Genomic DNA, 17,547 nt, shown 5'->3' on the forward strand with positions numbered 1-17,547 from the left:
TTTTGTTTAGAGAAACATTATACAGGAATAAATGATTCATTAAAACTCTCACTTAACATTTTTTTAAAATTTTCCATCATTCAACTTCTCATAGCTGATCTCAATGTGTTTGGTATGTGTATGCATACTCTTTGGGTTGTGTATATGAGGGAATGCACATGTGTGTTTGTGTATAGATATGATGTGGGTTTGTTGGGGATGTTTGTGAGGGGAGGTGTTGGGGGATTGTGGGATGAGTTTATATGTGTAGTTGGTTGTTGGCTTGTTGTAAGTAGCAGATGAGTATGTGGGATGATTAAAGAACAGAGTGTGAGTAAAGGCAAGGGTGTTATGGTGTGTGCATGTGTGTGAGGGACTGAGTATGTATGTGAGGGGCTCTTGGGGTGTATGGGTAGCCCCGTGGTGGCACAATAGGTGGGTGTATGTGTAGGATTGGGAGATGCTGGGTGTGTGTTGTTGAGACGTGTATGTATGGTGACTGAGGGCATGTGATTGGGAACATGTAGGGCAGCGTAGAAGCTGACTGTGTTACTGAGGTGTGGGAGCTGAGTGTGAGGTGTTATTAGGGTGTTTGGGCGCTGAATGCTCATGTGAGGTGTCACTGGGGTGTTTGGGGAGATGAAATGTCAGTGGGGTACATGTATCAGGGGATAGCCGTGTTAGTCTGTATCCACAAAAACAGATTTATTTGGGCATAAGCTTTTGTGGGTAAAAAACCACTTGCATCTGAAGAAGTGTTTTTTTACCCACGAAAGCTTATGCCCAAATAAATCTGTTAGTCTTTAAGGTGCCACTGGACTCCCTGTTGCTTTAATGGGGTACATGGGGCCTGAGTGCCCTGGTGAAGTGTCAGTGGGGTGTATGGGGGGTGTGTGGTGTCACTGGGCTGCATGGGGGGCTCAGTGCCCAGGTGAGGTGTCACTGGGGTGTGTGGGAGGGACTGAGTGCCCAGGTGAGGTCTCATGGGGATGAATGGGGGCTGAGTGCTTGGGTGAGGTGTCACTGAAGTGCATGGGGGGCTGACTGCATGGTATCAATGTAGAGGTATCAGTGGGGTGTATGGGTGGAGTGAGTGTTCGGGTGAAGTGTCAGTGGGTGCGGGGGGGGTGAGTGCCCGGGGGAGGGGTCAGTGGGTGCGGGGGGGGTGAGTGCCCGGGGGAGGGGTCAGTGGGTGCGGGGGGGGTGAGTGCCCGGGGCAGGGGTCAGTGGGTGCGGGGGGGGTGAGTGCCCGGGGGAGGGGTCAGTGGGAGCGGGGGCGGGTGAGTGCCCGGGGGAGGGGTCAGTGGGTGCGGGGGGGGTGAGTGCCCGGGGGAGGGGTCAGTGGGTGCGGGGGGGGTGAGTGCCCGGGGGAGGGGTCAGTGGGAGCGGGGGCGGGTGAGTGCCCGGGGGAGGGGTCAGTGGGTGCGGGGGGGGTGAGTGCCCGGGGGAGGGGTCAGTGGGTGCGGGGGGGGTGAGTGCCCGGGGGAGGGGTCAGTGGGTGCGGGGGGGGTGAGTGCCCGGGGCAGGGGTCAGTGGGAGCGGGGGGGGGTGAGTGCCCGGGGGAGGGGTCAGTGGGTGCGGGGGGGGTGAGTGCCCGGGGCAGGGGTCAGTGCGTGCGGAGAGGGATGAGTGCCCGGGGACGGGTCACACACAATCCCTCTCCCACGCTGAGCCTGTCACGCACTTGACTGGTCACATGACCAGGGAGTCACATGAGCGGGCTGGGGGGGGTGGGGATCACATGACCCCCCCGTTCCTCTCTATCAGGTCCCAGGCGCAGGGGCGCCCGCCAGTTCCGGCTCCGTTCTGAGGCCCCCGCGCTGCACCCATGAGACGCGCCGCCCGCGGCCCGGGGCCTGCCCCGCGCCGGCTCCCCGCGCCCCGCCTCCCGGCCTGGCTGCTCCTGCTCCTGCTCCCGGGGCTGCGGGCAGGCGGCGAGGCCCAGAGCCTGGACTACCAGCCGCTGTGCAGGTGGGGGACCCGCCGCTGCGGGCAGGGCGCTGGGGGCTGCTGCTGGAGCCCCCTGCAGGGCCCATGGCGTGAAAGGGACAGTCTGTGAAGAGCTCCCCGCCCCCCATCGCTCACTGAGCTGGCAACGCCTCTAAATCAATGTGGCAGCGAGCTGGGGGGCGAACGGGTGCCGGAGCGTCTTGCCTCTCGTGCTTGGTTATTTGTGTGCCCCACCCTCCCATTTGTGGTGTTGCGGCTAAGCGCTTTCTTGTACAATTGCCATTTGCTTCCTGCGGCCCAGTCCGCAGGGGCACGGCCTTTATTTGCCTTCACCATCTGCCTTGTGTTGTGCCATTAAACGGCTGAGCGTTTCCGCTCAGGTGGCTGCAGGATGTGGGGGCTTGACCCTTGTGTGCCGTTTGTGACTCTGCTAGTAGAGTGCTTTGGGATCCTCCCTAACTGGTGGCTAAGGAGCCTGCCGCTGTGGTATATACCTGTGGAGAAAGAGTGGGTAATGTTTGAGGCTGCAAGGTGCTTGGTCTCCTTTTATTACCTTTTTGTTTGTGTCACATGCCCTCAGGTAAAGGGGAGGGGGAGGAATGCCCAAAAGTCACTGGCTCCTAAGTTCCATTTTCAAAAGGGACTTGGACGCTTTTGAAAATTTCACATAAATTTTTAGGGTTTGTGGCTTTTCAGAGGAGAAATTTAAACATGAATAGGTAGATCCGCTTTTAGAGCTGTAGCCGTGTTAGTCTGCATCAGCAAAAACAGCGAGGAGTCCTTGTGGAGACTAAGGTGCCACAAGGACCCCGTGCTGTTTTAGCTCTGCTTTTGTGTCGGTGATGCCATTATGCTTACTAAAAGGTTTTGTTTTGTACTGGTATATTTGATTAGTTTTCCTCCTCCCTATGCCCCTGACCAATGCCTGGGCCATGGCCTGGCTGCTGCCCCCCTCCCTGGAGGTGACTGCTTTCTACTAGCGTCAAATATATCTAAATTTATTAAGTGTGCTTGGAACATTTGGGATCAAAGGAACTGTGTAAACATAATGTATGACTTGTGCATGCATAATCAATCTCTCTCTCTCTCTGTCTCTGAGTCAACTCAAGCAAGTTGTTCCAGTTGCCAATTTCAGTGGGTGTCAGGCTAAACAGTGCTGAGAAAAAATAAAACTGATACTGGCCACAGCTTAGTGTTTAGCAGCTTGTGAGCTAGCTTTTTCCCCCTCGGGGTTAGAGATTCAGAAGATGAAATTTATAGGTGACAGAAATGCTTTCCTGGAACTAGGAGCACTGGGCGTATGGCAGCACTCTCTGGTTTGAAGTAGGCTTCCATCATATACAGGGTGTATGGTTTTGTTTAGGGTCTTTCAGCATCCCCACTACAAACATTGTTCTGGTGCTCTGGGTAGGGGTGGAGGAACAATGCAGCTATAAACTTTTCGTTACACAAGGATGAATGTAAAGACTCATGCTGACACAGAGTATACAGTAGTATCATATTAGTATGTTGGTCCTCTCTTCTGTGTACTTTACCTACATTGTTCTTTGAAACTATATTTGTGATGAATCCGCTTCTCAGCTAGAAGTTTTGAAGGTTTGTCCGTTAATATATCTATCCTAAAACAGTTGGCCTCAGATATTTCAGAAGAAGCCAGATTTTATATATAGCTTTTTCTGTTTAAACAAGCTAGAAATACACTTAGAAATCAAAGTAATTTTAGGTGTGAAGGAGGAGTGAGTTAAAGTATAGTTCTACTCTGAAAATCAACACTGTAAAAATGGCACCTTCTTACTCTTAAGCCTGTTTCTGTTGTGTGCTGTCATATTTCATTTTAGTGAGGTAAACAAGCTTACTCCTTTATTTTATTCCTGTAAATCCTACAGTGCAAAGACAGCTAGGAGGGAGCTGTATCTGCCTCCTCCTTGTGCATAATCTATATAAATGGGTAACATATACACCAGTGTAAACCCATTCAAGGCAATTGGGGTGGACAGGTGTCAGTGAGGACATAAAATGGGCTCGAGAGACTTCACTGTTGATGCTCATGTGTGAAAAGGGACGAAAAATCCATGTGACAGTTCAATTGATTTTTGCAGAGTTGGTAGGTAGAAAAAATTCTTCTTGTAAACTGAGCATATTTGTTCTGGTATTGAGACCTAATAAACATGGAACCCACTACTGAAGCTGCTTCTGGAGTAAGTCTTTGGAGTAGAATCACACTTTAAGGCATTATCCAGTTGATAAATATTGTTGACATTTAACTATTTTAGTACTGATTAATTCTATGGCTTAATATAAGAGTTACACTAAAAATAATCGTAGGAATGAATTAAAAGATGTTGTAGATATGAGTCTTCTAAGATGGTCAACAAGTACACCAATTCCTACAAGGTTACCTACTATAGGCATAAAGAAAAGGAGTACTTGTGGCACCTTAGAGACTAACAAATTTATTTGAGCATGAGCTTTCGTGAGCTACAGCTCACTTCATCGGATGCATACCGTGGAAACTGCAGCAGACTTTATATACACACAGAGAATATGAAACAATACCTCCTCCCACCCCACTGTCCTGCTGGTAATAGCTTATCTAAAGTGATCATCAGGTGGGCCATTTCCTGCACAAATCTAGGTTCTCTCACCCCCCCCCCCACCCCCATACACACACAAACTCACTCTCCTGCTGGTAATAGCTCATCCAAACTGACCACTCTCCAAGTTTAAATCCAAGTTAAACCAGAACATTGGGGGGGGGGTAGGAAAAAACAAGGGGAAATAGGCTACCTTGCATAATGACTTAGCCACTCCCAGTCTCTATTTAAGCCTAAATTAATAGTATCCAATTTTTAAATGAATTCCAATTCAGTCTGACTCCAGCGAGAAACTGCTGAATTGGAACTCATTTGCAAATTGGATACTATTAATTTAGGCTTAAATAGAGACTGGGAGTGGCTATTTCCCCTTGTTTTTTCCTCCCCCCCCCCCCCGATGTTCTGGTTTAACTTGGATTTAAACTTGGAGAGTGGTCAGTTTGGATGAGCTATTACCAGCAGGAGAGTGAGTTTGTGTGTGTATGGGGGGCGGGGGGGGGGGTGAGAGAACCTGGATTTGTGCTGGAAATGGCCCACCTTGATTATCATGCACATTGTAGGGAGAGTGGTCACTCTGGATGAGCTATTACCAGCAGGAGAGTGAGTTTGTGTGTGTATGGGGGGCGGGGGGGGGGTGAGAGAACCTGGATTTGTGCTGGAAATGGCCCACCTTGATTATCATGCACATTGTAGGGAGAGTGGTCACTTTGGATGAGCTATTACCAGCAGGAGAGTGAGTTTGTGTGTGTATGGGGGTGGGGGGGATGTGAGAGAACCTGGATTTGTGCAGGAAATAGCCCAACTTGATTGTCATGCACATTGTGTAAAGAGTTGTCACTTTGGATGGGCTATCACCAGCAGGAGAGTGAATTTGTGTGGGGGCGGTGGAGGGTGAGAAAACCTGGATTTGTGCTGGAAATGGCCCACCTGATGATCACTTTAGATAAGCTATTACCAGCAGGACAGTGGGGTGGGAGGAGGTATTGTTTCATATTCTCTGTGTGTATATAAAGTCTGCTGCAGTTTCCACGGTATGCATCCGATGAAGTGAGCTGTAGCTCACGAAAGCTCATGCTCAAATAAATTTGTTGGTCTCTAAGGTGCCACAAGTACTCCTTTTCTTTTTGCGAATACAGACTAACACGGCTGTTACTCTGAAACCTACTATAGGCATGTATACAATGGATTTCTCCTTCTCAAGTGATAACTATATCTGTTCAGAAGTGCTGTAGGCCTTGCTTCTGCTCTAGTCAATAATACATTTTATTAGATTATTTTCTTGCATTACGGTAGTGCCTAGGGGTCTCAATCATAACAGGAGTTTGAGTCACACTAGGTACTGTACAAACACATAACTAGACAAGCCCTGCTCCAAAGATCTTACAGTCTAACTACAAATGTACCTTTACAAAGCTATATTTCTAGGAGGAATATAGTCCAGGATTGCTTGGTTTTCATGTTGTTTCAGCTCTGAATAATTCAACAACCATCACTCACAAAACGGAACATTCAGAACAGTGAATACACATCATTCTCTCAAAAGCACACATGCACATCTTCATTTGTGTAAGATACCCAGTAAAAGCTAAATATTTTCTTCAGCATTGGAGGGATTATCCAGTGCTCCTGTCTCCTCCCCCACCCTTTGGGGATGCAGCTCTAGCAGCAGGAGCAGGGTCCAGCTGGCCCTACATGCACCTGGCACCAGTGGAAACAGCAGGGGATCCTAACAGCCTTTAAAGGGTCTGGGGCTCTGCTGCTCCAGCCACTCTCCTGCCTCCCCCCAGTGGGACTTTTGGTCACTTTTCATTTTTCAGATAACTTCTTTCAATTTTTAAAAGGTCAAAGTGAGGCCGTGAGGATGTTTAGTCTGTGGAAGAGAATAATGAGGGGGGATTTGATAGCTGCTTTCAACTTCCTGAAAGGGGGTTCCAAAGAGGATGGCTCTAGACCGTTCTCAGTGGTAGCAGATGGCAGAAGAAGGAGTGATGGTCCCAAGTTGCAGTGGGGGAGATTTAGGTTGGATATTAGGAAAAACTTTTTCACTAGGAGGGTGGTGAAACACTGGAATGCATTACCTAGGGAGGTGGTGGAATCTCCTTCCTTAGAAGTTTTTAAGGTCAGGCTTGACAAAGCCCTGGCTGGGATGATTTAATTGGGGATGGGTCCTGCTTTTGAGCAGGGGGTTGGACTAGATGACCTCCTAAGGTCCCTTCCAACCCTGATATTCTATGATTCTAAGTCAATAACCACCACTAGGAACAAGGCCACCACTGGGCTCTGTTCTCCTATAAGAAAGGAGTCCTGGGCCCCAGCCCTGCTCCTCCAGGCTACTCTGCCATCTGCTGGTGAGGAAGCCACATTTCAGCTCTTACTTTTTAGTCTTGTCTAAGTAAGTACTTGTCTCTTCCTCACTCTTCTCCACCTCCCTCCCAAATCAGGTAACGGCAACAGGGGTGTCATGACAACAGACAGATTATTTAAAGGAAACTGATGTATGATGCCACTGACACTTCCACTTACTGGGCTCAGCCCTTATTGTTGTCATTTATTACTATTTCCATTGCTGTTATGCCATAATGCTTCCAGAGCACCCACCACTATTCCAAGAACACATTGCTCCAGCTCTGCCCATTTTCAGGACTCAGCCAGGTTAGAGTTCCAAAAGATATTCAACGAACCTGCCTTTCCCATGACATCTGGGAAATCAGACTACCATTCCTCCACTTGGCACATCCCATGGCAACATCTACTACTTCTCCTATCCCAGTTTGAATTGGGAGGAGCTGTCCAAGGAAACAGAAGCAGAAATAAGAAATCAAATTCTAGACATCTGACCCCTAAATACTGCACAGGTCTATTACTGAGGCATGGGTCAGAAACAGACAACACAAAGTAGCATGAATTAAAATTGATGCTAACTATATATGACCTCATCAGTGATGCATTACATGAGAGAGCCTGAAGCATCGAGAGTGGCTGGATGACACTGCAAGCCATGTGGTAGGTCACCTTGTCTTCCCCAGGATACTTAGTATACCACAGACCTAGGCAGGTGGCACAGCTTTCATCTTCTCTGCAAACATCAGATGTAAGAGAGGTACCTCTGATAAGACAACTTTATTTGAATTCATTCATATGACAGTAGAAACCAGAACCAAAGCTATGTAAATTTTATGCTAATTTACCAACCGCCACAGACAAAGATTTGTAAAGGTGCTCCCTGACACCTTGTTGGCGGTGGTGAGATACCCCAGAATTGTCACACAGGGAAACTTCAGTACTTGTTGACAAGATTTAAAAACCTCAAAACAATCTCCTCACTTGCCTCCCTAGGACTTTCATAGGTCATCTTTGGTCCAACTCACACAGCCGGACATACATTGAACCTGATCTTTGGCCAAGATATCAAGTATGAGGATGTTATGACCTAGCCACAGTCTTGGGTGGGTAATCACCTCATTAAGACAGTGGTCAGAAACCTTCCAGCACTCAGGCAACAAGGAAAAAACAACAATCCAGCTTCCCCTATGAAGACTCATGGACTCCAATGAATTACAAAGCCTGCTAAAGGACATCAGCACCCCACCTGGAGGATGAGGAGTGGAGGACCTGGTGGATCACTATCATTCTACAGTGGCCTCAGCCATTGACATGCTCTTCCCTTCCTTGCCTAGTACAATACTAAAGCTACAAACATAACTTATACATTTCTTGACTGCTAACTGATTCCATGATAAGGACCTGGGTAGAACAGGTCTCTCAGTCAGTTTAACTTTTGGCCTGTCTGTTTTGCTGGAACAGTGGAACCATGTCTCCTTCTCACTGGTCCTATCACACCCTGCTCAGTGTTCAAAGCTGGACAAACCAGAAGGAAAATTTTCAAGGTAGAGAAGTGGTGTATAGGACAGCCTGCTTCCAAGTCTTCACAGGCACCACAAACACACAGTGTGAGGTTCTATGCAGTTCAGCTGTAGTGGTCTGAGTTGCTTGTTCCTAGTGCTTTGTTGGTTAGTTGGCTTGTGGAATGTAGGAGTAAAAGGAAGTTTCTTATAGAGAGAGTCTTCCATTCTAAATCATGTTCTCTGGCTTTGTAAAACTAATTTCATAGCTTCCACCAGCTGTTTTTTCTTCACATGTTTAGCCATAACTGTGCTAGGTAAAAATCTTGCTTTCAGGCAGTGTCCCTTTAAGCCAGTCAACTTAAATCTGCCTGATTTGTTTTTTAACTGGTAAGTCTTGTGACAGTTAAGGCTACTATAATGCAAAATAAGTAGAGGGGGAAAAAGTCTCTCAGTTTATCTTCAGTTTATCTTGTCTGACTGCACTCTGGACACAGTTCAAATTCTTCCCCAGTTTGTTTGCATCTCACAGCAACAGAGGAGAGACAAATCCTTTTTAAGGAAAATTTATTTGTGAAGCCACAAAAAAAGATGGACAGATTTAGTATTGAAAACAATACTTTTGCAGACATGACTTAGAAGTATAGAAACATCATTTTGAAATTCTACAACAAACACTGTCTGGGCAATCTTAAAGGAAAACTCTCTCTTCTCTTTCCCCTCTCCTTCTCTCCCCCCCCCCCCCCCCAAAACCACTTCTTCCTGGAGTTTTTTAACTTTGCTTCTGCACTACTGTATGTCCTAGCCCCTTTCCAACTTCATATTTCCCCTCTGCCTTCCTCCTTTCTGATGGACCTTGCCTAGACAAAACGAGTGTGGCTTGATGAAGAGAAAGTGTGGTGGTTTTTTTTTTTTTCTGCAGCCGTAGGATGAGTCCATGTAGTTTTTCATATGCTAGCTCAACCAGTATTGTGGTAACATGCAGAGCAGTGTTACTGAGCTCCTGCTCTTGTGTATATTTAAAATAAACCTCAGGCAAAGATTCAGTAAGATAGAGCAAAAGTTATAAACCTATTGCAGTGTCACTAGTTTAAGGGGAAAAAAATAGTAGAATGTTAATAGAATGCTGCATGTTTCAAATACTTGTAGTTTTGTTTTAAAGTTAGGAAATTCAAAATTGCTGCAGCTTAAATCCAACAACCTTAACTCTCTCCTCATAATCTCATCCCCCATGCTCTTCCAGGCATAACTATATACTATTATTCTTTCAGCCTCTTAATCACTGTACACTGTACCATAATTGACATAAGAATGCATGTCAGGTCCACTCCCAACACGTGTGCTGCTGACAGAACCAGAGAACAGCCTCCAGTTCACCCTCTTTTTGAGGAGTTTCACGCTGGGAATGGGGAAACCTGATGATCTGTTCCTGGCTCTGTCACAGCCGCACTGTGTGACCTTGGGCAAATTCAGATAAATTAGCTGGCTTCTAAAGCATGCTGAAATATTTAAGTAGGAGGTGCCACATGAATGCAAGATATCATTCTACATATGCAAACCAAACCGATCCAAATCCCATCTTGCTTTCTTAATAACATGCTTCCTTCACATCTGATCCTTTTTTATGGTTGCTTTAACCCTTTTCTGTTTGCAGTGATTGAGCTCCATTCAGCTGCAGGCACTTTAAAATTGGTTTATCCTTGTAATTGGCTTGCATGTGTTCTGCTCCGTAAGCCAGTGGATGTATCATAAGACTTATGTAGCCCCCAAGTGAAATGTCAAAGCATAGGGATGAGGGTTAAGATTTCCTGGCCAAATCAGTAAGTTATATAGGTTTGACATATGACATAGCTACAGGATTTGTCATAAGGACATACTTCCTTACCATCAATGTTTGTTGAACAAAGTAACAGGCATACAAGAGCAGAGGGTAAGATTGATTGGGCAAGATCCCCTGGGAGAATAACATGAGAGGGAAAGGAGTCCAGGAGAGCTGGCTGTATTTTAAAGAACCCTTATTGAGGTTACAGGGACAAACCATCCCGATGTGTAGAAAGAATAGTAAATATGGCAGGTGACCAGCTTGGCTTAACAGTGAAATCCTTGCTGATCTTAATCACAAAAAAGAGGCTTACAAGAAGTGGAAGATTGGACAAATGACCAGGGATGAGTATATAAATATTGCTCGGGCATGTAGGAATGAAATCAGGAAGGCTAAATCACCTGGAGTTGCAGCTAGTGAGGGATGTTAAGAGTAACAAGAAGGGTTTCTTCAGGTATGTTGGCAATAAGAAGAAAGGCAAGGAAAGCGTGGGCCCCTTACTGACTGAGGGAGGCAACCTAGTGACAGAGGATGTGGAAAAAGCTAATGTACTCAATGCTTTCTTTGCCTCTGTCTTCACAAACAAGGTCAGCTCCCAGCCTACTGCACGGAGCAGCACAGCATGGGGAGGAGGTGGCCAGACCTCTGTGAAGGAAGAAGTGGTTCGGGACTATTTAGAAAAACTGGACGTGCACAAGTCCATGGGGCCGGATGCGTTGCATCCGAGAGCGCCAAAGGAATTGGCGGATGTGATTCCAGAGCCATTGGCCATTATCTTTGAAAATGATGGCGATCGGGGGAAGTCCTGGAAGATTGGAAAAAGGCTAATTTAGTGCCAATCTTTAAAAAAGGGAAGAAGGAGGATCCTGGGAACTACAGGCCAGTCAGCCTCACCTCAGTCCCCGGAAAAATCGTGGAGCATGTCCTCAAGGAATCAATTCTGAAGCACTTAGTGGAGAGGAAAGTGATCAGAAACAGTCAGCATGGATTCACCAAGGGCAAGTCATGCCTGACTAATCTAATTGCCTCCTGTGATGAGATAACTGGTTCTGTGGATGAAGGGAAAGCAGTGGACATGTTATTCCTCGACTTTAGCAAAGCTTTTAATACTGTCTCCCACAGTATTCTTGCCAGCAAGTTAAAGTATGGATTGAATGAATGGACTATAAGGTGGATAGAAAGCTGGCTAGATTGTCGGGCTCAACGGGGAATGATCAACGGCTTGATGTCTAGTTGGCAACCGGTATCAAGCAGAGTCCCTCAAGGGTCGGTCCTGGGGCCAGTTTTGTTCAACATCTTTATTAATGATTTGGATGATGGGATTAATTGCACCCTCAGCAGGTTCACAGATGACACTAAGATGGGGGAGAGGTAGATACGCTGGAGGGTAGGGATAAGGTCAAGAGTGACCTAGAGAAATTGGAGGATTGGGCCAAAAGAAATATGATGAGGTTCAACAAGGACAAGTGCAGAGTCCTGCACTTAGGACGGAAGAATCCAATGCACCGCTACAGACTAGGGACTGAATGGCTAGGCAGCAGTTCTGCAGAGAAGGACCTAAGGGTGACAGTGGACGAGAAGCTGGATATGAGTCAACAGTGTGCGTTGCCAAGAAGGCCAATGGCATTTTGGGATGTATAAGTAGGGGCATTGCCAGCAGATCGAGGGACGTAATCGTTCCCCTTTATTCGACATTGGTGAGGCCTCATCTGGAGTACTGTGCCCAGTTTTGGGCCCCACACTACAAGAAGGATGTGGATAAATTGGAGAGAGTCCAGCGAAGGGCAACAAAAATGATTAGGGGTCTGGAACACATGACTTATGAGGAGAGGCTGAGGGAACTGGGATTGTTTAGTCTGCAGAAGAGAAGAATGAGGGGGGATTTGATAGCTGCTTTTAACTACCTGAAAGGTGGATCCAAAGAGGATGGATCTAGACTATTCTCAGTGATAGCAGGTGACAAGACAAGGAGTAATGGTCTCAAGTTGCAGTGGGGGAGATTTAGGTTGGATATTAGGAAAAACTTTTTCACTAGGAGGGTGGTGAAACACTGGAATGCGTTGCCTAGGGAGGTGGTGGAATCCCCTTCCTTTAAGGTCAGGCTTGACAAAGCCCTGGCTGGGATGAGTTTTTTCAATTTAAAGATCACTTTTTAAAAAAAACCCTGATTCTTGTAAAACATGTTTTAACTGAATGGGTTCTTCAGAAACCATGAAAACAAATGACAGGTTTCAGAGTAACAGCCATGTTAGTCTGTATTCGCAAAAGGAAAAGGAGTACTTGTGGCACCTTAGAGGCTAACCAATTTATTTGAGCATGAAGTGAGCTGTAGCTCACGAAAGCTTATGCTCAAATAAATTGGTTACTCTCTAAGGTGCCACAAGTACTCCTTTCCTTTCATGAAAACAAAAGTTCAGTCCTATGACCTTTGCTGTTGACTATATAGACACCTGTGGATTAACTTTAACATTCTTTTTAAAGCTTACTGATGTGGAACTCTTGCAGAATTTTGAGCACATAGGGAAAGGAGCCTCATGACCACTTCAAAAAGGAGAGGCTGGTGTGGTTTGGTAGCTCGCAAAGCAATGAATACCACTTGTGATGGGCCTTTACGATTACATGGGAGTAGATGTGTGTCAGACTTTCCAGTAGTCGTCTGTTACCATTGAGCTGTAGAGAACCAGTAGGTCATGTTATTCAAAGCAAATTCACACAGAATATTAACCAACCAGGTTTCTTCTGCTTTGCTAGAACTGGTGACTGGTATTTTCAGGCTTTATTATTAGGTGGCTTACAGCCTAAACTTGAGACTGCACTGACTTTCACCTTCTTGTAACCCCACTGGCCCACGCGTTGACATGGCAGTGTCTATCCGAGGGGTTAGGTTGGTATAACTACATTGCTCAGGGTTGTGGGTTTTTCACATCCCTGAGTGGCATAGATAAAGGGATATAAATTTGTAGTGTAGACCTGACCTATAAAAAGTGCACTGTCTTCCTACTTCACTCAGGATTAGTGATTTTCTGTCAATGCATGTTACTTGCTGTATGAAAATCTTGAAACATGGAATGATTTTAATAGACTGATAAGTTAAGTCTTGGCTTAGGATGTCAGTTTCAAATGTAACTTGAAATTGGGTGTGCATGGGTTTTTTTAAAAATCTGTATAAAATCTACCTTAGAAATCTGAGTTAAATAACCTTTTTAGAAAAAAATCATTGATTTTTATCCACACTAGGTGAGACTGACACAATTTTGTAAAAGCATTTTTGATTTCAATGAAACTGCATTTTTGATGGAAAACTATTCTGTTTTTCCAACCAGCTGTAGTCTTTTCTTTTCCTGCCCCCATGTTACCTGAGGGTTAAGTCAATTTCTTCAGGGTGTGTTGTGTGTGTGTGTGTGTGTTTTTGTTTTTTGTTTTTTGTGTTTTTTTTAACTACCACTTCACTTTTTTACTTAGTTTTGCTCTGGCGTTGTCTAACTCCTTTCCCTTCCTCCATTTCTTGTAATTTTTACATTATAACTTCTGTTCTTTGCTGTTTGGAGCTCTTTCTCTACCTCAGTGATACCTAATTTGTGAAATGTACCTGCACATATGGGGCTAAAGATTAGGTTGGTTACAGGAAAGGGGAAATGCCTATTGAGTAGACATTGAATTCCTTTTACCCATCTTCCATTGGTTTGCTAATGATACCAACTTTTCTTACCTGGTATTGAGTAGTAACTAAGAGGTGATCCACTGTAAGGTTTGGAGGAAAGAAAACAGGTCATGTTTGGAAAGTTGTCTAGCACAGAATCCTTTTTGAATTTGCAGATAGTTCTGATGCCTCTACACCAACTTATAACCTTTTTCCCAAGCAGCAGCAGGGTGAAATTAAGAAAACTGGTCAACTTCCCTTGCTGCTGTGCAGACCCTTTGGGCAACGGTGAAATCGACACACTGCTTACCAAGTTTCTTTGTGTTGCTGTCTCTCCATAAAGCGAGAACTCTGGGCCTGTCTACATAGCGAGTTAGTACACTGCAAGGTAGATGTAAATCTACAATGCTTCTCAATGCCATGTCCAAACAGGCTGCGTGGATCCTCCTGTGGTGCACTGAAAATTCTCTACTAAACTTTGACCTGCTGTTTTTAAAAAAACAAACAAAAACAAGTAATGCAACCAGGCACTGGAGATCTTCATAGACAAAGATAACTCAAAAACCAGCCTGAGAGTGGGACAGAGTAGCTCCTCTTTTCCTTTCTTCCTGGTCCTAGTAGTCAGCCTTCAGTGTGGAACAAGAGAGCATCTTTGTGTTCTAGCTGTTTGGGGAATGATGGCTTCAAATGATCAAAACTCCTGCCAGCTAGAGATTGGTACAGAAGATGAGGCCCTGAAGCAGAGTCCATGGATTGCACCCTGATAAAATCCCAGTAGCTGGACCAGGTTGCTGGGCTTCTTGTGGCATTGACCCTGAATTTCATTGGTAGAGCTGGCAGCTGTCTGATAAATGTCTCAAACCACACTGGAATTGTAAAACTGTAGAAACCGGAAAGGGGATAGGTGTGGGGAAGAGCTAATAGGTCATACAAGTGGTCTAATACCACTGTGATCATGCATTAGAAATATCTGTGACAGATCAATCTTTGAGTGCTGGACATTCTTCTGAATGTTTGTTCTAGTGCTTTGTCCAGTCTAAATTTAAAAGCTCCAAATAAAGATGGTGCCTCCATTTTTCCTGGGAGATGGTGCCACAAACTAACATCTCTGGGGAATTTTTTTCTCATTCTGCTTACGTTGTCACAGAATCCTAGAATATCAGGGTTGGAAGGGACCTCAGGAGGTCATCTAGTCCAATCTCCTGCTCAAAGCAGGACCAACACCAACTAAATCATCCCAGCCAGGACTTTGTCAAGCCGGGCCTTAAAAAACCTCTAAGGATGGAGATTCTATCACCTCCCTAGGTAACCCATTCCAGTGCTTCACCACCCTCCTAGTGAAATAGTGTTTCCTAATATCACTTAGACCACCACACTGCAACTTGAGGCCATTGCTTCTTGTTCTGTCATCTGCCACCACTGAGAACAGCCAAGCTCCATGCTCTTTGGCACCCCCGTTCAGGTAGTTGAAGGCTGCTATCAAATCCCCCCTCACTCATCTCTTCTGCAGACTAAATAATCCCTGTTCCCTCGGCCTCTCCTCATAAATCATGTGCCCCAGCCCCCTAATAATTTTTGTTGCCTTCCACTGGACTCTCTTCAATTTGCCCACATCCCTTCTATAGTGTGGGGGACCAAAACTGGATGCAATACTCCAGGTGTGGCCTCAGCAGTGCCAAATAGAGGGGAATAATCACTTCTCTCAATCTGCTGGCAGTGCTCCTACTAATACAGCCCAATATGCTGTTGGCCTTCTTGGCAACAAGGGCACACTGACTCATATCCAGCTTCTTGTCCACTGTAATCCCTAGGTCCTCTTCTGCAGAACTGCTGCTTAGCCAGTTGGTCCCTAGCCTGTAGCTGTGCATGGGATTCTTCCATCGTAAGTGCAGGACTGTGCACTTGTCCTTGTTGAACCTCATCATATTTCTTTTGGCCCAATCCTCCAGTTTGTCTAGGTCACTCTGGACCTTATCCCTATCCTTCAGCATATCTACCTCTCCCCCATCTTAGTGTCATCTGTGAACTTGCTGAGGGTGCAATTAATCCCATCATCCAGATCATTAATAAAGATGTTGAACAAAACTGGCCCCAGGACCGACCCTTGAGGCACTCTGCTTGATACCGGTTGCCAACTAGACATCAAGCTGTTGATCATTCCCCGTTGAGCCCGACAATCTAGCCAACTTTCTATCCATCTTATAGTCCATTCAATCCATAGTTTAACTTGCTGGCAAGAATACTGTGGGAGACAGCATTAAAAGCTTTGCTAAAGTCAAGATATATCACATCCACAGCTTTCCCCATATTCACAGATCCAGTTATCTCATCATAGAAGGCAATCAGGTTGGTCAGGCATGACTTGCTGTTGGTGAATCCATGTTGACAGTTCCTGATAACCTTCCTCTCCTCCAGGTTCTTCAGAATTGATTCCTTGAGGACCTGCTTCATGATTTTGCTGGGGACTGAAGTGAAGCTGACCAGTCTGTAGTTTCTCGGGTTCTCTTTCTTTCCTTTTTTAAAATATGGGCACTATATTTGCCTTTTTCCAATTGTCCGGGACCTCCCTCGATCGCCACGAATTTTCAAAGATAATGGCCAGTGGCTCTGCAATTACATCAGCCAACTCCCTCAACACCCTTGGATGCATTAGATCTGGACCCATGGACTTGTGCATGTTCAGCTTTTCTAAATAGTCCTTAAACTGTTCTTTCACCACTGAGGGCTGCTCACCACCTCCCCATATTGTGTTGCCCAGTGCAGCAGTCTGGGAGCTGACCTTGTCTGTGAAGACTGAGGCAAAAAAAGCATTGACTACTTCAGCTTTTTCCACATCTGTCACTATGTTGCCTTCCTCGTTTAGTAAAGGTCCCACACTTTTCCTGACCACCTTCTTGTTGCTAACATACCTGTAGAAACCCTTCTTGTTGTTCTTCACATCCCTTACTAGCTGCAACTCCAGTTTTGCCTTGGCCTTCCTGATTATGCCCTTGCATGCTCTAGCAATATTTTTATACTCCTCCCTAGTTATTTGTCCAAATTTCCACTTCTTATAAGCTTCCTTTTTTGAGTTTAAGCTCACCGAAGAGTTCACTGTTAAGCGAAGCTGGTCGCCTGCTATATTTACTATTCTTTCTGCACATCAGGATGGTTTGTTCCTGCACCCTCAATAAGGCTTCTTTGAAATACAGCCAGCTCTCCTGGACTCCTTGCCCCCTCATATTAGTCTCTCTGGGGATCCTACCCATTAGTTCCCTAATGGAGTTTAAGTCTGCTTTTCTGGAGTTCAGGGTCTGTATTTTGCTACTTTCCTTTCTTCCTCTTGTGAGGATCCTGAACTCAACCACGTCATGGTCACTGCTGCCTAGGTTGCCACCCACTTCCTCTACCAGTTGTCTACTTAATTTTACTTCATGTTTTCATAGTGTCACTCCATTGTACTTGCAGTGAATGGAGAGCAATTTAGCTATTTACATACTTTAAAAATGAGTGTGAAACTTTGTGCCTCCTTCAGTTGTTCTTTTGGTCTAGACATACATATTAGTACTCAGTCTTTCCTTCAGAAGCATCTCTCTCAAGCCCCTGTAATTTTTCTGGCTCACATCTGAATTCTCTGTCAACACCTCCATAGTATTGAGTGGCCAGATTTTTAAAGGATTATTCACAAGAGCTCTGTAGAGGTGGGTATCTATTATCACAAGGACAGCTGCTGAGTTGGAA

The 17,547-nt window shown here is 45.6% G+C and overlaps 1 protein-coding gene across 1 annotated transcript in view; it reads left to right on the forward strand.

Moving 5' to 3' along the window:
* The first annotated feature begins 1,708 nt into the window (after positions 1-1,708).
* The window catches only part of IGF2R (insulin like growth factor 2 receptor), a 90,686-nt gene continuing 74,847 nt past the window's right edge, over positions 1,709-17,547 (forward strand). Inside the window, exon 1 of the mRNA XM_073337840.2 lies at positions 1,709-1,950. Coding sequence (XP_073193941.2) covers positions 1,808-1,950 — 143 coding nt within the window. The 5' untranslated portion in view covers positions 1,709-1,807. The remainder of the gene's footprint in view (positions 1,951-17,547) is intronic.

This window comes from Lepidochelys kempii, chromosome 3 (assembly GCF_965140285.1).
Source record: "Lepidochelys kempii isolate rLepKem1 chromosome 3, rLepKem1.hap1, whole genome shotgun sequence".
NCBI lineage: Eukaryota > Metazoa > Chordata > Testudines > Cheloniidae > Lepidochelys > Lepidochelys kempii.